The sequence below is a fragment of the Peromyscus californicus genome, unplaced genomic scaffold, assembly GCF_007827085.1.
Source record: "Peromyscus californicus insignis strain IS unplaced genomic scaffold, ASM782708v3 Scaffold_3__1_contigs__length_106647218, whole genome shotgun sequence".
NCBI classification, from domain to species: domain Eukaryota; kingdom Metazoa; phylum Chordata; class Mammalia; order Rodentia; family Cricetidae; genus Peromyscus; species Peromyscus californicus.
Window position 1 is genome coordinate 76,855,892 of NW_026294551.1, and position 27,188 is coordinate 76,883,079.

At 45.3% G+C, this 27,188-nt stretch overlaps 1 protein-coding gene across 4 annotated transcripts in view; it reads left to right on the top strand.

Annotated features, from left to right (window-relative positions):
- The window catches only part of Cyfip2 (cytoplasmic FMR1 interacting protein 2), a 121,533-nt gene extending 104,877 nt beyond the window's left edge, over positions 1-16,656 (top strand). For all 4 annotated transcript variants that reach the window (XM_052758355.1, XM_052758353.1, XM_052758356.1 and 1 more), the window contains 5 exons: positions 2,447-2,519; positions 3,251-3,345; positions 9,730-9,968; positions 11,803-11,950; positions 13,996-16,656. In XM_052758355.1, coding sequence (XP_052614315.1) covers positions 2,447-2,519; positions 3,251-3,345; positions 9,730-9,968; positions 11,803-11,950; positions 13,996-14,163 — 723 coding nt within the window. In that variant the 3' untranslated portion in view covers positions 14,164-16,656. The remainder of the gene's footprint in view (positions 1-2,446; positions 2,520-3,250; positions 3,346-9,729; positions 9,969-11,802; positions 11,951-13,995) is intronic.
- The last annotated feature ends 10,532 nt before the right edge of the window (positions 16,657-27,188 follow it).

The following is a 27,188-nucleotide window of genomic DNA, read 5'->3' on the forward strand; positions in this document are numbered from 1 at the left end:
GGACATGCCCTCATCTCCCCCAGAGTCAAAGTTCACTGTGTAAGATGGACTGAGCTACCACGTTGTTTATAGATCCGCCTTGTCCTCCCTCTGAGTTCTCCCTGGCTCCCGAGATTAGTTTATCCACACAAATGGAGTAGGTACTTGGCGGTTCAGGCAGTGGACAGCCAGCCTTCCGCCAATAAGGCATGCCTAAGGGCAAGGAGACTTTTTGTAAGAAAGCCAAGACTGTGTGACGTGTACTTGCAATAACTGAAATAGCTCCTCTCTACACGTAGAATGACATCAGTACTTAAACTATGCCATTAAGGCCCCACGTGATGTCATTGCCCCACCACCACCACCTTTAGGACCTCATGCAGTGTGTACTGTGAATCTTGGTGGCTCTACTCCCGTGTGTTCGCTGCCCACGGCCTTTGCACTGGAATACTCTGCCCTAATCTATGTGACTGGTTTACCCCATGCCCAGCCTCTGCTCAGCTTCTACTCCCTCCTAAGGATTTTTCCAAGTGACCCAAATGAGCTCTTGCCCGCTCTGTTCCTCTCGTGAGCGATCACGATTGGAAATTTTCTTTGTGTTCCTAAGTCTCTACAGGAATTTAAATGGCATGAGAGCAGAGGTCTAGTCTAACTTGTTCCACGTCATATCTGCACAGCCTAGAACTGTGCCTGGTGTTTAATAAATGTCTGTTGGGTGGATGGATGGATGGACGGCAGTCTTCTCATGCTTAGATGACTATCCTGCGGACAGATGACTTCATTTATTCATGTGGGGTAACAAACATTTACCCCACCAAAGTGATTATTGATAAATTGTCATATAAAAGGCATGTAATCATAAATTATTGCTGGGACTAAGATAAAAACAGAGGTACTTCATCACGGCCCTGAAATAGTATTACAGTAGGCAGTGAGGAAAGAGTCAGGAGACATGGGCCAACCAAACAGAAGTTCACTGCACTTGAGAGGTGAAGAACTGAAGGAAGATTCATGTCCCATTCCGTGAGCAAGCCAGGCAGAGGATGAGGGGAGACAGTCAGCCTTAGAGGGCCGGACAGGAACAGCCCAGTGAGGACTCCAGCAAGGGCCGAGTAGCTGTCTGGATGGAAGCGAAGGGTTGATAATTTGTGGGTACTGAGTATTATCAAGTGATGGGAGCCGGCAAGATAAACAAGAGAGAGAAAATCAACATTGAGGGATAGTCAAAAGCATCACGTGCAGGGACGCTGAAAGTGGGGGATGGAAGGGATGTGAACTGATCTACAGTTTTCAGGCATGTATTTCAGGGTTCCCATCTCACTGCTGCTCTTCAGATGCCCAGGATGGGAGAGCTCCATCCATACTTGGGGTGGAGGAAGTCCGAGAGCACCCATATCTTGAGTTTTCTTCTATCTCTTACGAGTTAAAGTTCGAATGCATCCGGGGTCTCATGTCACGCAGTGCCCACAATTGAAAGAAGAGGGAGACAAGTAGAGGCCTGTCCCTAGCCGCTCTCCCTGCGTCGTGCTGAAGTCAACCACCAGAGGCTGCTCATTAAGCCTGTTAGCCATGTCTTCCCTTTAGTCCTAACCAACTTTGTCCTCCCAACACCGTGGTATAGACTTCCTTTTATTTGTAAATGTGCTCTTATGTCTTACTTGTTCCCATCAAAAGCTGTCTGACCTAGGTTCTAGTTTCTCTTCTGTCATTGGTTAGTGGCTAAGGTGACAAAAACTAATCCAGACACAGACCTTTGCCCAGTCATTCTGGATTAACAGAGGGCAGGATTGATCCAAGTGTCTCATGTGTGCACACACACACATGCAGGCGCACACACGCATGCCAGTGGCCAACCTCAGATGTCATTCCTCGAGAGCAGTCCACCTTATTTTGGGGGTAAGGTAGCTCGCTCAGGGGCCCCAGGGATCTGCCTATTTCTGCCCTCACCGTTGCTGGGATTACAGGCACAAATGACCACACTTGGCATTTTACCTATGTGGGGGGATCAAGCTTAGGTCAAGCACTTTACCCACTGAGACGTCTTCCCCTCCCCACCCCCTACTGTGTCCTAGAGATCCTCTTTAATCCTATAGAACTCATCGCCAACCAACCAGAGTCTGGTAGCTCTCAGCTTTGTCTGGTCCCTCTATCATTCATTCACCTTACCTCATCAGCAAAGTCCTTGTAAGATGACGCTAAAGATGTGTAGAGCTCTCATGAGCTGGGACTTGGCTATAGGTTCTGAATTCTCTGTCCTCACAACCACCCAGTGAACCACATTCTGATCTCATTCTCATTTTGAAAATCGACTCCGAGAAGCCAATTAGTTACCAGGATCACACTGCCAATAAAGAGAATACCCAGAGTATGAGCACTGGCGCCAGCAGAGCTGGGGCCGAGATTTTCGGAAGGAAATCCTTCTAATCTGAGGTGAAAATTGTTCTCTGTCCCTCCCTCTTCTCTGCAGTCTCAGGAGGAAGTCTGTGATCTGCTTCATGCTGCACCCTTCCAAAACATTCTGCCCAGAGTCTACATCAAAGGTAAGAAACCACCACCAGCGCTGACAGCCCTCTTCCGTGTGAATTCATGCTCACCTTTAAAAAAAAATACTGTGTAAGTATGGACACACGTGTGCGGTAGGCTGCACCTGGAAGTCAGGACCACCTCAGATGTCATCGTCACCTCCCAGTCTGTTTGGAACAGGGTCTCCTGGTTGGTTGCCGCTGCGTGTGCCAGGCTAGTTGGCCTGCAGACTTCTAGGAAGTCTCCCGCGTCTACCTCTCGTCTTCACTGTGGGGGTGCTGGGGTTACAGGCACATGCACTTTGTCCAGCTTTTATATGGTTCTGGAGATTTGAACTCAGGTCCTCACACTTCCCCAGTCCATCCCAGTGAATTCAGACTGCAGTCATCCAGGAAGGAGTTTCATGTTTGGGATGCCTGTGGAATCATGAAGGGATTGGAAATAGTACTCCAAGCCTTGCTCCTTCGAAGCTAGCCTTACTGTGCAACTCAATCTGGCCTTGATTCAAACTCAATTGAGAGGGAACTCCCCATTTCACTAGACATATACTTCCATTATTGATCCAAAGATTCAAGGTCACAGGGGGATAATCCTTCATTAATGAATTCTCATCGCAGGCTCCAGAACCAAGGAGGAAGTTCGGCACACTCCATCCTAGTTTGGAGACACGGTGACAGCATCAGGTCCTCTGAGAAGTCTTCTTCCTCTGGTCACACACTCACTTTCTGTTCCTTTGCCCCTTCTGCAGAGGGGGAGCGCCTAGAAGTCCGGATGAAGCGTCTGGAAGCCAAGTACGCCCCACTTCACCTGGTCCCCCTGATAGAACGGCTGGGAACTCCTCAGGTACAACCCATGTCATGGGCCCAAAGGGTCCCAAGAATGGAGTATTTGGGGCCCAAATTCCTCATTTTACAGATAGGGAAACTATCACATCCCTGCCAGGTACCAAGAATTCTGTAACACTATCAAAATTAGAATTTCACATACTCTGAGTCTACAGTTCACATCTAGATATTTTTCTCAAACTCAAGATCAGGAGAAACTGTGGTCCTGTGGTTGGTTTGTCTGAGGTGTTAGCTCAGTAGAATGTGGCATTTTATATAAGTACTCTGTACTTGAAGATGCAGCATTGTTAAATACATAATAATAGAAAGGAAAAATTAAAGTGCATCAATCAATGTGGCTAGATCTTAAATTCAAGTTACATTTCACATAGGGTTTTCAAAAACATTCATATACCAAAAGCATGTAAGTAAAATGTCCCCTGAAAACTTCCAGAATGTTCCAATTTTTGGAGTTAGGGTTTCTGTTGTTGTGACAAAACACCATGACCAAAAGCAAGTTGGGGAGGAAAGGTTGATTTGGCTTACACTTCCATATCCTTGTTTATCATTAAAGAAGGAAGTCAGGGCAGGACTGTGGAGGCAGGAGCTGATGCAGAGGCCATGGAGGGGTACTGCTTACTGGCTTGCTCAGCCTTTCTTCTTTTTTTTTTTTTTTGAATGCCGAATGCTGTTTATTGAAGGAGGGAGGAGGTCTTAAATACAGGCTTACAGCACAATGGGAGAACCCTGGAGGGCAGAGGTTCACTACGGATGTTTTACAATATTGCATCTAAGCTGTTAACGCCCAATATGCAGGATACACAGACAAGGAACTTCCCTTAGGCATTCAGGAGGGTGGAACCGGGCAGGGAATTAGCATAGGGAGGATATCAAGGTCAATGTCAGCAAGCAAGGCAACAGTTACCCAAAATGGGGGCCAGGGCCCTACAGGTCCCCCTTTTACTAAAAAATGAGCTTCTGACTTAGGTTGCATGGGACATCAGCAGGTCACCTTACCCATCAGGGAGATGCCTGCCCAGGCCACACAGGCGCTCTGTCTTAGGTTGGTGAGCACCCCTGCTTTCTTATAGAACCCAGGACCACCAATTCCTAGGATGGATGGCTCCACCCACCATGGACTAGGCCCTCCCCTATCAACCACTAATTAAGACCATGCCCTTATGCGGGCATTTTCGCAATGGAGGTTCCCACCTCACTGATGACTTCAGCTTATGTCAAGTCGATATAAAACTATCCAGCACACCAGTTCACCATGGTAAATTCTGAAGAAAGGTGGAGGTAGGGACTGGTTGGGAGGACGAGGAATCAAAGGCAATTTGAGTTTTATTTATAATGTTCTAATATCTTCAAAGTTACCTGGGCTCATGTTGAATCTGTAAACATGAACTTTTGAAAAATGGTACCAGTTACTGTGGACACCGAATTGTGTAGGGAGGACTCCTGCCTTCAGAGCACTGAGATTCTATAGGGAGGCGGGACAGAAGTGAAATAGGGGGAGAGACTCCCAAATGTCTATTTCTGTTTCCAGTTGATTTAAGTGAGCCTCCCATTTGGAGGTAGGCAGGGATGAGGTGGCACCAGACACCGTACACGTAACCCAGCTGCTTTGTGTTGCTGGCCACACTGACTATTAGAGCAGTTCAGGATTTAAAGCCACCCTTGGACTCGTGTTCCCTTCTGGGGTCATCCCCATAGTCAGAAGAACCCACACTCTCGGTAGAGGGCAAGAGGTAGCCACTCTCCACGATGCCGAGCCCCACCTGCACACGTGTCAAACTGAGAAGCTACCCACATCAGGCTCCCACTGCAAACGGTGACTAAACACAGGAGGCATTTGGGTCTTGGGCTCATAGAGAATTCAGACACTGGAGAGAGTCTTTCCATTTTTTTGGCAGCAGAAGTTGAACAGAGGAAATCTTCAAAGAGGATTTCCTTTTAGGGAGAAATCTTCCAAGCCAGTGGCGTGCCGGCTGCTCCCAGGGTGTCATCCTGCAAGAATCCATCTTCTGGAGCCTGGGGGGCTTGGCATGGGTTTCTACTCACGGCTGTGCATTCCTTCCCCATTCTGGTGCACACCATTTCCTCGGGACTGATAGAAATACCAATTTATCCAGTGTTGAGTCAGTCTCTGACAAACAGGAGCCCAGTGAGTGAGGTCGTGCCAGTTCGAGAAGTTGCCCACTTCTCAAAGGATACCCCAACACTACAGTCAGATCAGCCTGAAAGTAGACTCAGGGGTCACTAGGGACTGGGAAAGGAGGCTGGAGGAAAGATTGTAGGGTAGGATCAAGGTACATGTGTGCAGATAAAAATGTGAAAAAGAAAACTAAACTAAAAAGTAGAACTTGGGGGCAGTGAGATGGCTCAGTGGTTAAAGGCACTTGATACCAAGCTTGCCGGGCTGAGCTTGATCCCAGCCATATGAGGGAAGGACGGACTCTTGCAAGTTGTCTTCTGAGCTCTATACATGTGCCAAACCACATGTACACACGCACACTAAATGCATACATACAACACACATAATAAATACAACTTCATCAGCCCATGGGCCAAAGAAATGCTAACAAGTTGTAAACACTGAAGCTGGTCACTAGATCTTCTCGGCCGGATCTTGTGTGGTGTCTGGGTCAGTGACAGGCAACCGTCATGGCAGATTTAAAGCAGGGAAGTCTGAGCACTGTGGTGTTTGCATTTGTTTCTGAACAAACTGAGGTGACCTGGTTTTCAGCCAGCACCATTGTCGTAGCTCTACCCTGGAGTATCACATAGTCTCACATGAAACATTTTCTTTCTCTGCCTTTGTTTTCCCATCTATGAAATGGGGTGGTAGCTGTTTCACCTCCTTAGCTGGCCTACATTTTTAAAATTAGTATCCTTTAGACTGTGTTATTCCATTGACAGCTGGGAAGATCATTCCCAGGTTGACAAAGGGTCGAGCCACTCATCAGGGAAAGAAGGTGTCTTTGCTGATATCCCCTTTAGTAAAAATCCTTGTGTGCCATGTTTTCTTCCCCAGAGTCTCATTGTAGTTGTTCCTGTCTGTTCTCTGAGTTTGCCCGCACTTTCAGGGCTCTGCCTTTTGAATGTTACAGAGGAAACAGCAGGAAAGCCTGACCTCACGGATGTGTGCAGGAAAGCTAGCGAATTTACACACACAGTGTGGTAGGGTCTGCGTTTCTTGACTATTAAAGAATAAATCAGAATTCCAAAAGATGCAAAGGGCCAAAGAAAAGAATATTGAGAAGCCATGCATGTGATCAGGTATTTCATGTAAGATCTATCTTCAGCATCATCCTCCATACATGACAACGAGCCACAAGCCAGCACATTTGCGTCAAGCACTAGATGGCCTTTTTTTTTAATGTAAAAAGAAAATGAGGGTAGGATGATCATTCACAGGGTGACGTGCTTTCCGTGCATACATGAAGACCTGTGTTCGGATCCCCAGTACCCATGTAAAAGCCACGGGTGGTGACACACCTATTACCCCAGCAATAGAGGAGGGGACAGACAGATCTTGGGGGCTTACTGGCAGCCAGTGTAGCCAATACAGTGAGCTTCTGGTTCAGTGACAGGTCCTATCTCAAAAAGCAAGCAGAGATCAGATGAGGGTACCCAAAGCTACAGCCAGGGAGTGGTGGCGCTCGCCTTTAATCCCAGCACTTGGGAGGCAGAGGCAGGCAGATCTCTGTGAGTTCGAGGCCAGCCTGTTAGACACAGTGAGTTCCAGGACAGCCAGGGCTACACAGAGAAACCCTGTCTTGGAAAAAAATTAATAACAAAAAGGTACCTGAAGCTGACCTCTGACCTCTACATACATGCACATAGGCAAAGCACACTTGCACACACAAAAAGGCAAAGAAAACTCACATTTAAAAAAAAAAAAAGTCAACAAACATAGAAAAAGTTCAACGTTGCCAGCAATCTGAAGCGCATACCCTGAGGTCAAGGTAGATTCCATCTCTCCGTTTGGTAACGGCCTTCTTCTTTAGAGCACATTGACTGGTGGGGGTACAGGAATGGGCTTCACCTGGGAAGTTATCGGGGCAGCTTTGTTGAGACTCACTATCCTTTTAAAGTAATTACATTCTCTGACCCCTCGCCCCCACCAGCTAGGGTTTATCCAACATGACAATGTTCACAGAGTGTTAGGTATACGGGCAATTACTTTAGGATTGTCCCCAACACTAAAGATTTATGGACAACTTAAAATAACCAGCAAGGGTAGAGGACTGAAGACATTTATCAGAGGCTGTTTTTAGATAGGCATCTAAAGACCATGGCACTGAATGTATTATGGAAATGAGTGTTTAAATTAGAGATGTGCTAAATGAAAACGTAGTATAGATAATCCGTTATATACATGCATGTATACATATTCATAAATTTGTATTTTAAGAAAGCTCAGCTCTGGGTAATGGGATAAGTGAAATATTATCTCATATGTTATTTAAATTTTTCCCCTAAATTTTACCCAGTGAATGCATATTACTTTTACGGGTCACAGAAAGAAATGGAGGGGTGAAAACTTCAGAGGAAGGGGACAAAGCCCCTTCCATTGTCTCTGATGGATGGGGAGCTGAAGGTGAAGCCGCGGGCTCTGTAAAGTCATTTGCCAGTATTTCTCCCCACTCACCCGCAAACTAGGATTCTCAGAGGCTGCCTGCACAGACAGACAACAGATTAATAGAATACCAGAAGTCTCTCACTTTGCTGATGAGAACATACATGGGTCCTTTGTTTACTGAGCATCTCCAGGGTATCAGACAATTGTTCTTAACATGTGGAGAGCTGAGCAGAACAGAATCAAGTACCAGGTTTAAGGTATCTTCGAGTGCTTTTTTCTAGCTACCTGGGGCAGCTTGAGTGGTCTTCTGTGTCAGCCTGTGGAATCAAGTTGATGCGCCATGAATCAGGGCGCCCTCCCCTTTGTGTTTTAAACGTACGTACGTCCACCAACTCTTCTCCAACTCATTTTCTTCCAAGGCCTTTTCATTGTGTGGTTGCCATGACAACCACACTCATGGCCCAGGTTCATCACAGGCTGTACTTCCCGACTCCTTTCCTTCCCTGGATTTACTTAGAGGCTGCCCTTTTTTTTTTGCGGGGGAGGGGAAGGTCTCCAAGGAAGAGAGTATTGAGGGAGAGGTCAGGTGGTACCTCCCGGCCCCACTACAGAATGCGCTGTCCTCCCCCAGAACCCATCCTCCCACTGGGAGCTGATCCCACGTGTGTCCTGTGAATCTGGCTGTCTTAGCCAGCTCTCCTTAGCTTTGTTCCCAGACGAGAAGACCCGAGTTTGACCTCAGATTTTAATATGTGCTTTGCAGATGGCTTTCAGCACCTTTGCTCTTAGATGTTTTCACTCACAGCACAGACAGTTGCACAAGACGGTCGTGTGTTTGATGTGCCTGTGTGCCTGTCTGATTACTCGATCCACAGTAGCCAGGACCAGATGAGAAGCCTGTTTGAATTACTAATAGAGACCATTCACCATTGTCAAAGAAGGGTTTCTAACAAGAGAAAATAACTCTGTGAAGTCAGTGGCAAATTTTAAAACGGTAACATACGCTCCTAGCACATTCCACTGTATAAAATTATTTTAAAAGTGAAAAGCTCACCCATTTTCCCCAGCCCATCTGCACCCACGCCTAACTTGACTCCTTCTAAACTGTTTTCTACATGAACACACACACACTCCCCACGCATGTTCTCTTCATCTGTGGAGTTGTGCTGGTGTTTGATAGGATTGTAGTAATGTCACTTTCTCCAACTTGCCGAATTCACTTCCTAATTTAACTTGTAGATCTGAGCTACGCTGAGCAGAATCCAAGCTTTATACCTTTGAGCCTCAGTTTTCTTTGTCTGTGAAATAGAAATAATAATGTGCCCGTAGAATTGAACAGAGTCATTGCTCATCAGGAGCCCGGTGTGCCACACACTAGTAGTGTTACATTATAAATAGGACTGCTTCTGACTTGTGTGTACCCAATTAGCCATCATGACCTCTCCAGAGCCTCGATTACAGGCACATGCATCATGCCTGGCTGCTTTTCATGGGTTCTGGAAGACAGAACTTGGATCCTTGTACTTGCACTGAGCCATGTTCTCAGCCCCAACCAACCTTTGAAACCAGTATGTTTTCATGTAAAAATCAGTCTTCTACTGAGGGTGCCTGGATTTTACTTGCCATGAGTGACAGTTACCCTAAGGCTTCCATGCCCTCAAGTTCTTCTTACAGCCAGTGAGTGCCCTGCTCTGGGCGGGGTAACCAGTCCTGGTGAACAAGTTCTAGATGTGGCTAGCACCGGGGCTCTCCAGTGGAGGTGGGGCAGATGGGATCTCAGAGGTGGATGTCAGGTTTAATCCCTTCCCATCCCAGCAAATCGCCATCGCTCGGGAAGGTGACCTGCTGACCAAGGAGCGGCTCTGCTGTGGCCTGTCCATGTTCGAAGTCATCCTGACCCGAATTCGGAGCTACCTGCAGGACCCCATCTGGAGGGGCCCGCCACCCACCAATGGCGTCATGCATGTGGACGAATGTGTCGAATTCCACCGGCTGTGGAGTGCCATGCAGTTTGTCTACTGCATCCCTGTGGGGACCAACGAGTTCACAGCTGAGTAAGTGCACCCCCCCAGCTACCTGCCCCTCCACTTCTCTCACCGCTGGGATGCCTAGGGCTAGCCAGAAAGAACAGGGACTGAGATGGCATGAACAGTCAGAGAAAACGTACTGGTCGTGGTGCCAGTGCTGGGCATGGCAAAAGCGGACTGTTCTTGGCCTCCAGAGGTTAAAAGGTACAAAGAGAATATGGAAGCACATATGTCAAGGTGTCACATGGGGCAGGATGCAGACACCAGAGAATGGAGCTGGGTGAGGTGTCAGACCTGAATTCTCGGACAAGAATTGATCCCCTGGGATGGGATCTGTGCAGGGGAACAGAAAGTCCAGACAGTGCGTAAATGTCTGTCAGCAGAACTGGAGCTCAAGAGTGAATGTTGAGAAAGGGCCCCATGAATGTCAGCCTTGGGAACCTCACCCTCCACCTCACCCCTGCCAAACGCCACTCTTAGGAAAAGAGGAGACTTTGGATCTCCCAGTCCTGTCGGAGAGAAGAGGAACAGAGTCCCCTCCTCCTTCCTGCACCCATCTAGCTTCTTGCTGAGGGTAGGGCGGCAAAAGTGACCAGCTGGTCCTTCTGGAACCAACAGCAGTTAAGGAAGGGGTGGGGAGGGACTGAGCAGGGTTTCCTGAGGAAGTAGTTCTGGAATGGGAAGAGAAAGACCCGCAAGCTGTGGGGCTATGTCCTTCCAACCCTGTGACAGAGACGCAGGGGACCTACCCAGGGCAGGCTAGGCTACTAACTTCTGAACAGGGGAAGTGACATAAGGGTGACCCTACAGTCCTCCACGTCTCCTGGGAATCGAGGCCCACAGTAGGGCTTTAGGAAAGCCCCATGAATTCTCTGGGCCTCCTGTATGAGGAGCATCTGATCCCTATGGCCCGCCATGTGAGTCTCAAAGGCTAGTTAGAGTCGAGACGGCTCAGGGCAAGCCCGAAGGACCAGAATTCTACTCTCCAGAAGCTATGTTTAAAAGCCAAGGGAGGAGCTGGAGAGATGGCTCAGTGGTTAAGAGCACTGTACTGCTATTGGCAGGGGATGAGAGTTCAGCTCCCAGCACCCACTGTAGAAGGCTCCCAGTTGCCTGCAAGTCCAGACCTAGGAGGACCCGTTGCCACCGGCCTCTGCCTTCTGTGGGCACCTGCACATCCATGCACAGACACATGGTTAAAAATACACATTTCAGAAAAGCCAAGTGAGGCCTTATGCACCTAGAATCCTGACATTGCAGAAGCTGAGGCAGGGGGATGCCTGGAAGCTCATCGCCCAGCTAGTCTCACACTGCATTGGCAAGCCAAATTTAGGGAGAGACCGTTTGAGGAAAATAAGGTAGAGAGTGACTGAGGACAGGACCCGACGTCAGCCTTCACGCGTGTGTGCGCACACAGTCTGGTGGTGGTCTTTGTAAAGTCATCTTTTCCTCCCAGCGGACGGTTGTTACTCTGGGCTCAACGCCCCTCTGTGGTTGAAAGGACTCCCTAACATAACCAAAGTCCCTGGAAACTACAAAAAAACCCACCCTCGGGACTTCCTTGTCCCTACTTTACAAAGGAAAGGTCGCCGGGCGGCGGCGGCGCACGCCTTTAATCCCAGCACTCGGGAGGCAGAGCCAGGCGGATCTCTGTGAGTTCGAGGCCAGCCTGGGCTACCAAGCGAGTTCCAGGAGAGGCGCAAAGCTACACAGAGAAACCCTGTCTCGAAAAACCAAAAAAAAAAAAAAAAAAAAACAAAGGAAAGGTCTTCACCCAAGGGCAGGCCCGCTCAGCAGCCGTCCTGCCAGCCTTGGAGAGGGCCCCTTTCCGCTTCCCACCTCTTCCTCCCCCCGCCTCCAGGCAGTGCTTCGGGGACGGCTTGAACTGGGCAGGCTGCTCCATCGTCGTCTTGCTGGGCCAGCAGCGGCGCTTTGACCTGTTCGACTTCTGTTACCATCTGCTGAAAGTGCAAAGGCAGGACGGGAAGGATGAGATCATTAAGAACGTGGTGAGCAGACGTGGCCGGCCGGGGAAGCCAGGCCTGGCAACAGGCTGGCTTCGGGGAGGAAAAGGGGGAAATGCTTCTGGGGGGGCGACGGCTATGGACAGACCCTCAGAAGTTGGGGGGCCGCCTGGAAAGGGCCTGCAAGTCACATGTTGTGATAGACCGGATCGCCCCGAAAAGCCAGCCTGGACTCCTGGTCTCAAATGTCCCTCCCCGGTCTCCGGCAGTCCCTGCCAGTCCTAGCCCTCATTCCCACAGCACGCTGAACGGTAGAGTCATGCCAGGCACCGGGAGAGAGGAAGGGTGTTGTGAGAAAGCAGCCCTTAAACTAGACAGCAGGGGTGGAGACAAGATCAGAGGTCTTCACAGGAGCTGGGACTTGGGCTAGGTGTGGGATGGCAGGCAGCACATGGGGCGATGGCCTGGATGGATTCCAGACACAGGGAGCAACTACCACACAGCACGGAGGCATACAGACAAGCGTCTAGCACAGCGGAGACGGCCAGGGGCCAGATGAGAGAAGGAGACACACACACACACACACACACACACACACACACACACACACACACACACACACACACACACGGGTTTTAAGAGTGGTGGTGGTCATGGTAACTAACCATTTCCTAGTATACAGTTCAGTGTTACATTAAATACCCTCACAGTGTCTTGCAACCAACATCCATCATGTCCCAAGCATTTTTACTTTCTCCTGCTGAAGCTCTGTGTCCATTTAAGCAGCTCCCCAGTCCCTGGTAACTACCGTTTCTCTTTGTGTGTCTCTAAACCTATGGACTCTGTGTACCTTCTGTAAAGGGGTCTGTCATGTTATGACTGGCTTATTATGTAAGACTTCTCCGTGTTACAGTGGGTCCGAATCCCATTCTTTTATGGTTAACTAGTATTTCATCTTATGCAAAACACAGTCCACTGGTGGAGCCTTGCGTTGCATTCACCTTTGGTGATTGGGAATAACAGTGAACTGTGAGCTTAGGCGGCCATCTGAGTCTCTTTTCACATCTTTGGAATATACACTCAGAAGTCTAAGTGCTGGCCATCTAGTAATTCTCTTTCATTTCTTGAGGAATGGCCATACTGTTTTTCCTGATGGATGCATTTACACTCCCACCAATAACACTCAAGAACCCAAAGTCCCATATATTATTGGGTCTTTACATATCTGCTGTAGAGAAATGTCTTTAAGTCTTTTCCCCGATTTTTTAATTGCTGCTTAATTTTTTTTCATATTTTTACTTCTTTTGTGTACAGTCATATATGTTTAGAGAAACCTACCTGCCACAGTGCCATGTGTGGAGGTCTGAGGCCAACTCACTGGAGTCAGTTGTCTCCTCCCAACATGTAGAGTCTGGGAATCGAACTGAGACCCTCAGGCTTGGCAGCAAATGCTTTTATGCCTTGAGCCATCTTACTGAACCTGGATCACAGCACTTTATGTATTCAGAATAACAACGTCTTACCTGTTTTACAAATCCTTCCATTCCATTGATGGTATATATCCTTTCATGCACTTGAAGTGCCCATTTCACTCTGCATTGGCTGCCAAATCCAACATCATGAGGAGTTATTCCTGTGCTTTCTTCTAAGAACATCATGGTTTGGCTCATACTGAAATCTCTTATCCATTTCCAACTTATTCTTGTATACAGTGTATAAAATAAGGTTCAATATTCTTCTGCATGTTGGTATCCAACTTTCCCAGCATGTATTGAAAAGGTTGCCTCTGATACATCCATACTTCAGATGGTCTTGTTTTCCTGTTCAATAGTTTGACTCAACACACAAGAGTGTGTTTCTAGCCATACAGTTCTATCTCATTGGTCTTCATGACGGTACTGTGCTATTTTGATTATGGTAGCTTTATTATAAGCTTTGAAACTTGCAAAGGTTATCAGTGACCTTTAGCATTTGGGAACCATAGAAAAGACCTTTAAAAAGGGAAATATGACCATTGAGACACCAAGAACCTGGATTCCAGCCCCCTCCTTTATTCCTATTCTAATCTAAGCATCCTCATCCTTCTACAGCCCCTGAAGAAGATGGCTGACCGCATCAGGAAGTACCAGATCTTGAACAATGAGGTTTTTGCCATCCTGAACAAGTACATGAAGTCCGTGGAGACAGACAGCTCCACTGTGGAGCACGTGCGCTGCTTCCAGCCCCCAATCCACCAGTCACTGGCCACCACCTGCTAGGCAGACAGTCCCGCAGACCTTCAACCTGGAGGCGGAGGAGGAGAAGCAGGAGAGGAAACACGGTGGTCAGCCTGCAGCAGGTCCAGCTGACAGTGTGTGGAACTGGCCTAGAAGGAAAAGAAAACCTCCCCAACACATCTGCACCACTCCCAAGGGCTGGGCTCCTGCATGTTCTCCTGTGATATCTCCATGGTGGGTTTTCCATAGTGTAAATGAAAAACAACAAAAACACAGGGCAGTGTGTGTTTTCTTATTTTTTTTTTTTTTACCTTGACTATATCTAAGAGCTATGATTCTATCCTGCGGCTCCCCACCCCATCTGTGTTTGCTTCCAAGACCACCTCCCAACATCATAACCCCCTACCCAGTATCCATATGTGATCCAGCACTGTAGTCTTAGGGACTAAGAAGAAGAGAGTGTAGCCATAGCAGAGGGATCTGCCTGACCCAATCGTGTGCCTCAGCTTACTGGCCTGTGTTCTGTGGCTTCCCCCTCCAGTTCACTGGTAACATTGCTCCCTGGTCGAGATGTTAGGGATTCCATCAACAAGGTTTGACCCTTGGTGAACCAGGAAGAGATTTCGGACTGTCAAGACAATAGATGATGTTGGCCAGGATCTTTTATAGTCTCCTAAGACCCACCCTAGACCCTCCTTGCAGACCAGTCCTAGAGAGAAGAAAAGGATTTCAAAACCATATCACAGTGAGTGGGAGTAGGTGAAGAAAGCAGCCAGGCCTACCGTGTAGAAGCAACCCTGTGGGCACAGGCCAAAACTTCAGATCCCAGAGGAGAGATGTTAGGCCTTGTCACCAGGGTGGGAAGATGAGGCACCCCTGTTCCTCATGCAGATGCTTAGCACTGGACCACATGGGTAATGGACATGTCGGCCATGGCACAACACATACCATTAGCCAGCGACCCAGTTAGTGAGTTCTTAACACAGGACCTCATCCAAGAAAATCCCACATGAAGGAACATGTTAAGGGGTTACTTCAACAGACACCTACACCATCTTGGAGACAGGGAGGCAAGGAGGAAAACTGCTTGTCAACAAGCTTTCAATCCCAAGACACACCCCCGCAAAAGTCGTCGTCTTTGAGCAAACTGGAATTTTCATCATGTCAGCTGCTGAAAGGCTTGGAACCTTTTATTCTTTTGCTCTCAACTTCCTGGTCCCTTCCTTTTACACATGTTCAGTGCTAGGGTAGAGATTCTCTCACAGGGGTGTTACTAACTTCTACTTTCCAGACTAACTAAAATGCCCCTGCAGAATCTCTACCTGTAGGAGATCTTTAAGGAGATGGCCATGTCTCCATACAGAGCTAGTCATCTGACTTGCAGAGGGAGGCCATAATTCTGAGCCCCCAAAACATAGGAAGTGGATTATAGGTACTCTGCCAACCCAGTGAGAAAGTGAGAGGAGAGAGGACTAGCCATCCCCTCCCCCAGGAAGATGACTGACATCCATCACCATGTTTAACCACACGGAGAACAGCAGAGATGTGTATACAGTGCCTTGAGACACGCGGCCATGTATTCCACAGTGAGGCCATGTAAATTGGAACCCTTGAGGGCCATCCACTTGAGTGTTCATTTCTGGACATGCCTCTGACGTACTAAGTCAGAATCTCTGGGAAGAGGGCCAGAAGATCTACTCTACTGCACACCACAGATTCAGAGCCCCTGTTCTAGGCTCTGCAGTCTAAGCAAGAACCGGCATCATTGGTAGTTTAGGGGCGTGGTTCAAAATGGAAACTAGTCAGTCCTCCTGTCTGGCACTGTCACTTCCTAGTCTCACCTTTTGTTTCCTTTGATGACCATAGATCTACCCCAGAGGCAGAGTCCACCTTCCAGATTTTCAGTCCTGGCTGGGACGAGTACTTGACTCTGAGATTACCAGATTTTACACTCTAGAGGCAGTCTGAAGCCCTCCATCCTTGCTCTGTAGAGATTGGGGCCATTCCCTTCATAAGTTGGCCTTTCTGGCAGCTCATCCCTCCCACCCTGCACTCATGACCCCAAAAGTTGACCCTCTGGGAAGAGTCACTTTCTCAAGAGATTTGATCCCAATAAAATGAGGTCCTCCCTTTGAGGGTGGGGCTCATGTTTCCTCAGCACTTGTCCGTGGATACTGGACAACTTCAATGTTCTTTCCTCTCTAGTGGTCCTTGTCCCCCCAGCCTTTTTGATTTTTTTTTATGTATTTAAAAATCAAGAAAAAAAATCTTAGATTTTAAAATGTTTTAAAGAATTCTGTTTCAGGAACTGTCAAATGTGTACCATATTTGTATTAAGAGTTGTTGGGGGATTTTTGTACAATGAATTGACATTTATTTATGGTGAACTTATATTTACGCTCGTGATCAAATGATGTTAAATTCTTAAATCATATTTGCTATGCAGCTGAAGATGATATTTTGATTTGTATTTTGGGGGTACCTGTGTTTAGTTGATAAACATTTTCATCTCCATTAAAATCCGCTTCCAAACCAGTCAAACCAGCATGTTTATCCTGATTTCTTGGCCACATTCCAATCCTCATTGATCTGTGGAGGCCACATTAAAACTGAGGTCTAGAGAAACAACCTAAAAGAAAATAGAAAAAAATTAAAATATAGCACATATATTCACTCTAAATGGAGTTATTTTATTTTCTCACCAAAGGAAGAAAACTTTTAAAAAATAAAATTATAACCTTTGTACCTTTAAAAAAATAAAACTGTCTTGGGTTCTGGGGATTACTCAGTGGTTAAAGCATTTGCTGAGCCAATCATGAAGACTAGAGTTCAGATCCCCAGAAACCCACATAAATGCCTGGTGGGGGCAGCTCATCATCCATAACTCTAGCTTCAGAAGGCAGAGCAGAGGACCCCCAGACCAAGGTAGCTAGTGAGACTAGCCAGGTGGCTGAGCTCCGGATTTGATTGAGAGACCCTCTCTCAATAAATAAGGCTGAAGAATAAATCGGGTATGATTCCGCTATCAACTCACAGTCTGAATATGCATATACCACAACACGAGTGTGTCCACAAACACATGCACACCATACACAAAAGTGGAAAAAGAGAAATAACTGTTTTGCACTAGGCAGGGTAGAGGAAGTTAACTCCTGCTCTTGGGAATGATTCAGTCCCTTTGCAGCTGTAGTTTTGAGGGGAAAGACTGGAAAACTAATATTTGATGGAGCTTAATGTATATAGGTACATTAATGTATATAGGTATGCTAAATCTAGCCATTCTTTTAAGTATCTGCCATCACTGTATGGTGCACACTTTACACACATTTTTACACAGTACACGAGACAATTTGTTTTCACCTAGATACAAGTATCAGTGCTGGAATTTGAAGAGAGCTCCAAAACCTGGACTGATCCTCAGACCAGATCCCCCAAACTAGATTAGGAAGTTTGGTCAGTGGGCCTTCAGGGACTCTAAGGCAGTATGATTGAGCAGTCTGGTGTCAGGAGGGAGCCCAGCATGATGGTTGAGAAGTCCCCAGGCTCAAGCAGGACCAATGCCTAGAAAGTCATTGCTTTCATCAAGAATGTATTGATTGTGTAGCAATTAGAAGGATGTGCTTAAACCAGCATCACGGACTCAGGGCCTCACATTCCACAGAACCCCAGATTTCCCAATGACCATCTTCTTCAGCTGCATGCTAAAGCCACCAGTGGTCAACTTGCTGCCGTGACCTGGGCCAGCCTTTAACCTCTGAGGTCCTGGGTTTCCTTATCTATCTAGGCTCCCTTCCAGCCCTTGTTCTAGAAGACTTCCCAGCAGTGTCCTTTGAGGGGCCTGGCTGCAAAACACAAAATCTTTCAGCTGCCTCCAGAACTTGTCATTTTGTAGGGATGATGGGATGCAGGATACTGCCACGTATTTGAACTAGTTTGTTTCCAGCACAGTTATTCCCCAAGGGGAGCTTAGGAGAGGACCGTTTTCTCTCGCTTGCAGGTTCCAGTATGAGGATGCAAGGTTATAAATTCTCAGGAAGTCAATGCCACCCACGAAAGCAGCTAACAAAGCTCCAGCTCCAGACCCAAAGAAAGAGGTCTGTGATATAAAGAGTTCAGAACGTTCTCTTTAAGAAGTTCCGTGAACTACAAGACTATACAAACAAAAGCATTAAAACAAATGTTGGGAAATACATAGAAAAACAGGAAGGGATTGAAGAGAGGAGGAGGGGGAGGAAGAGAAGGGAGGAAAGGTGGAGGAGGGAGGGAGGAAATGAGAAAGGGAGGAAGTAAGGGAGGAATAGGGAGAGGAGGAGGGAGTAAGGGAGGATGAATGAGAATGTTCAGTAAACATTAGGAAAGAAAGAAGTGAAGGATCCAAACTCCCTAATCTGAAGAGAGACATCAGCCTAGACACAGGAAGTACAGAGATCCAAACTGAACCCCAAAACTAGTTCACCAAGACCTAGAGCATCCAAACTATTACAAATCCAATCCAGGAACTGGGGATGGGACTTAGTAAATGCTTGCCTCACAAGCATGAGGATTTTTGTTCGGGTCTCAAGCACCCATGTAAAAAGTCAGGCATGGCAGTGAGCACCTATAATCCCTGTGCAGGGGAGGTGGAAACAAGAGGCCCTCTAGGGCCTGTGGATTGGCTAATCTGACCAAATTGGAAAGCTGCAAGCTCATTGAGACTTGTTTCAAAAACTAACGTGGCTGGGCATGGTGGCACAGGCCTTTGATCCCAGCACTCGGGAGGCAGAGGCAGGTGGACCTCTGTGAGTTTGAAGTCAGTCTGGGCTACCCAGCAAGTTCCAGAACAGCCATGGCTACACAGTGAAACCCTGTCCCAAAACAAATAAGAAAAAAACTAAGATGGAACATGACTGAGGAAAAGAGCTCATAATGATTTCTGGTCTGCGCGTGCACACGCGCGCGCACGCACGCGCACACACACACACACACCCGGGGGGTGGGGTGGGGTGGGAGAAGGAGAGATCAAAACCAAAATTCTGTGAACAGAAAGAGATAAGAAAAGCATCACATAAAAAGTCAACAGTTTAATTACCAACAGATTTTTTTCATCAGAAACTGTCTGCAGGCCAGAGACAGAGGGAGAATATCTTCAATGTGTGGAAGCAAAAAAAAAATACAATCCTTCTAACCATGAATGTTTTACCCATGAAAATTGTCTTTCTAAAATGAGAGAGAATACAAATGCTTCCAGGTAGTCTGTAGCTGAAGAGTTATTACCAGCCCAGGCTTATAGAAATTGAAGGGAATACTTTTAAGTCCAAACAAAAGCCTGTGAACTCATAAAGTCCACAAAAGCACAAGACAATGGCAGAATATTATGGGGTACAATGGGGTATATAAAGCAATTTCAACCCTAGTATGAGGTCTAAAATAGGGGAAAAATTTATGACTCAGCTAAAGTTCTCAAGGGGTACCTATTACAGAGTGATGGGAATTCTGATATCAAACCTAAAATGTGGGAGTGGGAGATAAAAGCATACAGATGTAGGCAATTAACTTTAGAATGTTATCAGCTTTGAATAATTCTCACAAAATGGTAACCACAAAGCAAAAATCTGTACCAGAAACAGAAGAAAAATCAAAAGAATTCGAAGCTACAAAATGCATCTAACCACAAAAGAAAGAGAAATAACATATTTATAAAAGAACCAGAAAACAGTTAACATTAACTAACAATAACTGTCTTGAGTATACATGGATTAAATTCCCCAATAAAAACTCAGTGAATGAATGGAATCTTATCTTGTTTTCTGTTTTTGAGACAAGGCCCAACTGTGTTTTCCTAGCTGGCCTTGAACTCAAAGAGATCTGCCTGCCTCTGTCCAGCTGATATTAAAGGCAGGCATGCACCACCATGACCAACCCAAGTAAATGAATTGTTAAAGGCCCAAAGACATATGCATACAAGAGACTCACTTTGTTCCCAAGGATATATAGTCACAAAGCATGGAGAAACATGACACCCGAATGGGAACCAGAGAGATCAAGGTAGCTGTATATGACAAAAGAAATGTTCACACTGTTTGAAGAGATGCCTATTGACATTATACAATATGAAGGAGCTAGTTAGTCAGGAGGCTGTGCCAATGGTAAATATGTATTCATCCAACCTAGCAGCTATAAATATAGAAGACAAATATCAAAGGATCTGTGGGAGAAAGAGATTACAATGTGGTATTCATAAAGGTTTGCAATAACCCACTTTTAACATTGAGATCCACAAAGAAAATGAAGAAGGAAATACAGGAATTAGGCAATGCTTAAAAAACAACCAGCAAATGTCAAGTGTACTCATCCAAGAAAAGAAAAGCCAACACTGAATAGCAGTACAAATCCCCAAAACACATCTTTTCGAAATTCATGCAGCCTTAGACAAGCCAGAATTCATAGAGTGCCAGCGGACTCTGAATGGCTGAGTGTGAGTATGCAAATAAGGTGAAAAAATACAACCAATCAAGGAAGAGCTGCCAAATCTGTAGGGGAGGGGAAGAACCCTGAGGTGCTGAAAGTTACTAAAAGGTCTACGTCTCTGCAGAGGTAGTGACACTTGTAAGAAAGTGTCAGTCTGGTCAGCTGTCACCACTACCTTGCAGGCTGGCTGCGGCTTCCCTGGTAGGGTGGAAGTAAGGGAATGGGGGGGGGGGGGTTCTTTTTGTTTCTTGTACTATCTGCTCTGCAAACAGCCATTAGTCATCTGCTCTCTGTAGCTCTTTTGGCCTCTGGAGTTGAGCCTGCTGACTGTCACAAAGCTGGAGCATGGCGACACCTACTCCAAGCAGATACATATACGGGGATGTAGCTCAGTGGTAGAATGCTTACCTAGTGTGCATGAAGCCCCCGAGGTTGAACCCCAACACTCAACCAAACCTGTAATCCTAGTCATGGAAAATGGAGGAAGGAGGCAGGAGAATCAGAATTCCAAGGTCATCCTTGACTTCTTAAAGCATTTGAAGGAAACAACTGTCACCTCTGAACGTTATCTAGATAATTTATCAAGATGATCTGGGTAAGCCTACAGCCATGGCACTGGCTTCAGCCAGAAACCCAGAAATACTTTTTGCCCACAGATAGCACACAGCTCGAATTTACTAAGAGACATAGTGATAACTGTGCCTCTGTATCTTTTTTTTTTTTTTTGAGGGGGGAATTGAGGGAGGAACATAAAGACTAAGTTTTTGTGGATCTGCTCAAACATCAAACATTTAGGGAAACATCAAATTTCACTTTCAGATGCTAAATGCTATTGCTGACAAAATGTTAATGGGATTAAATTCAGACAAGATAGAAAACACACTAGAAGAATTAAGTAAAACGAAACACCCTCAACCACATAAAGAATGTGGTCTTCAGCCGGGCGGTGGTGGCGCACGCCTTTAATCCCAGCACTCGGGAGGCAGAGCCAGGCGGATCTCTGTGAGTTCGAGGCCAGCCTGGTCTCCAAAGCGAGTTCCAGGAAAGGCGCAAAGCTACACAGAGAAACCCTGTCTCGAAAAACCAAAAAAAAAAAAAAGAATGTGGTCTTCATAGAAAGGAAGGTGTTGGGTACTGATTATTTATTATAGCTTTCATTTACTATTGATAGCACAAAAACCAAGGGCATCTAAATGTATCAAACTTACTTTGAAGGGACTAAAACATTTTTTATATATACGTTTTAGAAAACACCTTCTCCTAGGTAAAAACAAGTGTGAAATTCACAGAAAAAGTGTGTATGAGGGATATTCTATATTGAAGTGGAATAATAGAATAAGACAGTGAATTAAAAATGTTTTTACACAGCCAAGACTCACCTTCATGCCATGCTACAATATAGACTAGCCTTAGGATCTTGTAAGTCAACACTTGCATGATTGAAAGGTGTTGAGAAAAAAAAATGAGCCAATACTGCCTTCCAGAATACATTATAATGTCTGTCCCAGAAATAACCGTTTGAAACAATAAATCAAGAAACATCTATAATTTAGATAAGAAATGTTGAAGATTACATGGATTTTTCGTGTAATGCATTAGAAATACTTTTGTCATGTTTCTGTGGTAGCAATAGTTACACGTGACTATGACATCGAAGTCAAAGGTCACATGCATCGTTGACTTGTGAAGCTGAGCATCATTTTAAAATTCTTACTGGAAATGGTCCCATATCAGAGCAGAGTTTCTTGAAACTGAAACCAATTTTTTTAAGTCATCCATGAGCAGTTACCCATAGGCTATTTTAAAATACTAATTATGAGAATATAATAGGGCTAGAGAGATGGTTCAGTGGTTAAGAGCACTTGTTATTCCTTCAACAGACCCAAGTTCAGTTCCCAGCACCCACATCAAAAGACTCACAACCTTCCCTAACTCCAGCTCCAGGGGATCTGACATCCTCTTCTGGTCTCCAAAGTCATTTCACATGCACAAATGTACATACACACACTCACACTGAGACACACGCGCGCACACACACATACATATACACATAATAGAATAATCTTTTTTTAAAAGCCATTACAATTGCTAAAATTAAGAAAACAGAATACATGCATAGGAGAACATATTTTAAATCCAGCAACTCAGAAATATCTAAGGACTATTGTATTTAATTAGCTTGGATACTTTTTGCCCTTGTCATTAAAATCCATGAATTTTAATCTACTTTATTTAGTGTAATAAAGTATCGAGTCTGGATGACAGAATGTTTTATAAGTTTATTAGTCATATGGAACTTTTAATTGCTTTGAGACATATGGTATGCGCTACCTTTGTCCCAGACGCTGCCACATTAAATAGAATAGAGCCTATGGTGGGAAAGAGATGAAGACATTCAACTTGATCTGTGTAGGAGCCAAGTCACCCACTCCCACAGCAAGCCTCCACTCTTCCATGTGGTTTGATTTATTCTGGTTTCCCTACCCAAGCTCCCTCCTGTGGGATTCCCACTGGGTCCCAGATGCTCTGCTGTCTAGCTGGCCCAGGCTTCCTGCAGACTAAGGGGGAGGGGGTAGGATTTCCCTGGGAAAACTGCTGCAGCATGCCATCAGAGCAAAAACCAGGCAGCCTGTGAACTCCACCCTCATTAGTGTGAATAAAACCCAGGCGTTTTGGCCTTGTGGGGTTTCTGAAGGGCAGGAAAAGGAGAAATCAAAGACAGCCAGTTGTATAGGTCTTAAAACACTCTCTGGCAGAGAGCCAAGACTCTGGGTGAGCTCAAGAAAGCGCATCGTTCAATGGTGTGCAACTTGAGGCTAGCGATGACCATGTAGGACAGAGTGCAGCCACCACCACCCCACCCCCTGCCATATACTCTCATTTATTCCCCTCCCTACAATGCCAATACCATGGCTCCATTTTATACACAAGGACCTAAACTCAAAGCACAATAGAAGCATGACAAGCTCGCCACTAGTCTTTCTCAGTTCTTCCTAGGGCCCAGGATTCCTCCTTGTACCCTGGACCCTCATACCTACTCCAGCCTACCGGAAATGTCACTTCACCCATCCTACTCTAGAGAGACTGAGATCTTCTGTCACCCTTAATAACTTCCCTTCCTTCCGCTGCTCCAGGGGAGCAGCATCTCCAAGCTCTCTCTCCTTGGCCTTATCCAGTGTGGATTTTCAACCACGTAATAAATACAGATCCCAAAAGTACCATTCACCTCTGTCCTCACCACCACCATCATGCCCATGGCTTGGGCACTGGGTGACACAGCATAGATGTCCCTCTTGTGTCTGATGAATCAGTTTCCTTAGCCCCCTCTCTGACCCGCCCTTCATCAAAAGTTTGCCTTGTACTTGACATCAACAGGGAACCTGCCCAGAAGGACCATAGGCATGGAAGGGAAGAGCAGAGAGGGGTAGCTGGTATGTAACAGGAGATACAGAAAGCAGAGTCTGAGCGGAGGAAGATGGAGGCAGGAAGATGGACAGACGCAAACAAGAAAGGAAATGATGCAAGTAAGGCATCACATGCCTTTAATCCCAGCACTTGGGAGACAGAGGCAAGTAATCTACATAGTTGAGTTATAGGCCAGCCAGAGCTATAGAGTGAGACCCTGCCTCATGAAAGATAGATAGATAGATAGATAGATAGATAGATAGATAGATAGATAGATAGATAGATAGGGAACGGAACAGTCAGGGCTGAAAATAAGGTTTGCTGATGATCATATTTCTTTCTCTTAGGGATACTTCTCAGTCAAGAATACAAGCAAAGAGAAGCTAGGTTGTCAGAAATTAGTAGGATTTTTAAATTAGAGAACATTTTTATACAATATTATAGTGGTATTTGCTCTGCCCATGACCCTGGGCTGTACAGCCCAGAGGAGAGCCTCTCCCAGGTGTTTCATTTTCTCAGGGTTATTATGTATAGATGGTTATAGGGTTGAGGGTGGAACAATAAAATTTAGACTCAGCATTCTCCTTTAGAAAAGAAAAAGGGGAATGGATAGGTATAGGATATTAAGTTAGATTATTGTATTTACTAGTAAACTAATTCAGTAAAATATCAGCCTTAGATAATTTGCACTGATATGGATTCTTGTATATTGATACAAATGTAAACTATTCTTATATTCCTATTTAAGATAATTTGTATATTGATACAAATACAAAACTATATTTGTTGTATTGTACACATATTCCTACTCCTGTTTGAAATATTTTGTATATTGTTACAAATGTAAAATTATATTTGTCATAACATATGTATATTCTACCTCTGTTTAGGATATTTTGTATATTGATATATATTTTAGGATTTTGTCATATTGCACTATACATTCCTACCTCTGCTTAAGCTATTTTGTGTATTGTCATAATTTTGAGGTCATTGTCCTTATATGGTACATCTGCTTACAGACTGTTTACCTTGTTTATGTAAAGCCTTAGTTCTTAGGTTATTTAGGTAGATAAGACCTACAGATTTATAGTCACCTATGCTTATCATTTTTATAGTTATGTTAGATTCTCCAGACTTACAGAAACATGTGTCAGATGGATAGGTAATCTTCGAACACTTCATAGACCTAGAGAATATGGCATTTAAATGTTTTGATAACTTAGAATTCTGTTGACGTGCTCCTGGCAGCACTGATCTGATCCTGAGAGAATGTTGGACTTCTGAGACATTTCCGTTTGAAAATTTGTCTTCTTTTGGCACAAAATGGCCTATTGGGCAAAGAACTGCCCTTGCCTCAACTGCTGACAGTATGAATACTATCCCTTCTGAATGAGTGGGACACAAGGAAAAGAGACTACTCAACTCTGACAAGACAGGGTAAGATAGTCTTTCAAAATACCTGCTTCTGAAAAATGATCTGTCAGATACTCTAGGCCTGTAGCCAATTTGAATGCACCAACGATGCTGAGAAACTTTAGGTGACTGTCCAGGCTGCCAGCTGTCTTGGTCTACTCTCACAAGACTCCTGAAAGCTGCTTTCGTCCTTCTCCCGTTTCTTAGGTATTATTATATTCCTTCTCAGGTCTTTGATGGGATTGAAGACTAACAGTTATAATTACAATCTTCTTGTACCTTAGCTAGAACATATTATTAGATCTAGGTTCTTTAGGACAGGACACCTTTTTGAATGATCTCTGTAACATGCCATTTACCCTATGCTCCAGACTTCTCTGGATTTTAATATGTATTTCTTGTTTGATGTTATTCTTGTTGGTTGTAGTTCCATTTTTGTTTATGTTATCCTTTTTTTTTCCTGGACAATACTTGATAATTATTCTTTTTTTTTTTCCAGAGCTGAGGACTGAACCCAGGGCCTTGTGCTTGCTAGGCAAGTGCTCTACCACTGAGGTAAATCCCCAACCCCTTGATAATTATTATTCTACATAGTTTACATTAAGATTAGAACCTTATTTAAACAAAAAGGGGAAATATAGTGGTATTTGCTCCACCCATGACTCAGGGCTATATGGCCATTTCCTGCCACTGTATGTGACCTCTGATAAGGAGCCGGAAAAGGGACACAGCCCCCTTCTCCCTGCTCCTGCTTGCCAGGTGGATTTGCTCCTGGTCAGATCAGAGGACAAGTTCTGCTGTCTACTCCATTCTGTAACTGTGAGTATATTGCCTCAATTTATATCTTAATAAATTGTTACCCATTTAATAGATTTACATGGATTAATCATTACAATATATTTTGATCATGTTTTTCTTTCTCCCTTGGCTCCTCCCAGATTCTCCCCACCTCCCTACCCACCCAACTTTGTTTTTTCTACAACTACAACTAAAACCAATAAACAAAACAAGCAAATAAAACAAAAAAATCAAAACAAAACAAGACAAAAAAATTCATTTTGTGTTGGCCAACTACTCCTAGGGCATGAGACCAGCTCTGGAGTGTGGTTGATAGGCTCAGTGACATGCCATTAGAAAAACCTGATTTCCCTTTGCCAAAGGGCATCTTGCAAATAGTTTCTTGGTTAGGGGTGAAACCCCATGTCCACTTCCCCCTCTCAGTGCTGGGACCCCATCTGACTCGAACTTGTGATGCCACCAGTCCTACTGTGATTGAAGACACTTTTTCCTTGGAGTTGGCCATCACCTCTGGCTCTTACAAGCTTGCCACTACCTCTGCTGCATCTCTCTCTGAGCCTTGAGGCTTTGGTGAAGACACCCCATTTAGGACTGAGGGTTCCAAAACCTCTCACTCTCTTGTCCAGTTGCAGATCTCTGTGTTAATTTCCACCTACTTCAGTAAGAAGCTTCTCTGATAAGGGTGGAGCAAGGCACTGATCCACGGGTGCAGCAGTCTATCATTAAGAGTCATTTGATTGCTACATATTATGTTCCTTTAACATAATAATAGTGTTAGGTTTTCCCCTAAGGCCCATGACCTACCCAGTCTCAGATTCTTGGCCACTTTAGCAGTGTCAGATATGGGTTCCACCTCAAGGAGTGAGCCTTAAATCCATTAAAAAGGGGAGGAGGGTTGGTCATTCCCACAGCAATTGTGCCAAGTTTACACCAGGGTTTCTTTCAGAAAAGTCACTGTTGTAGGTTGCAGGGTTTACAGCTGGGAATATTTCTCCTCATGG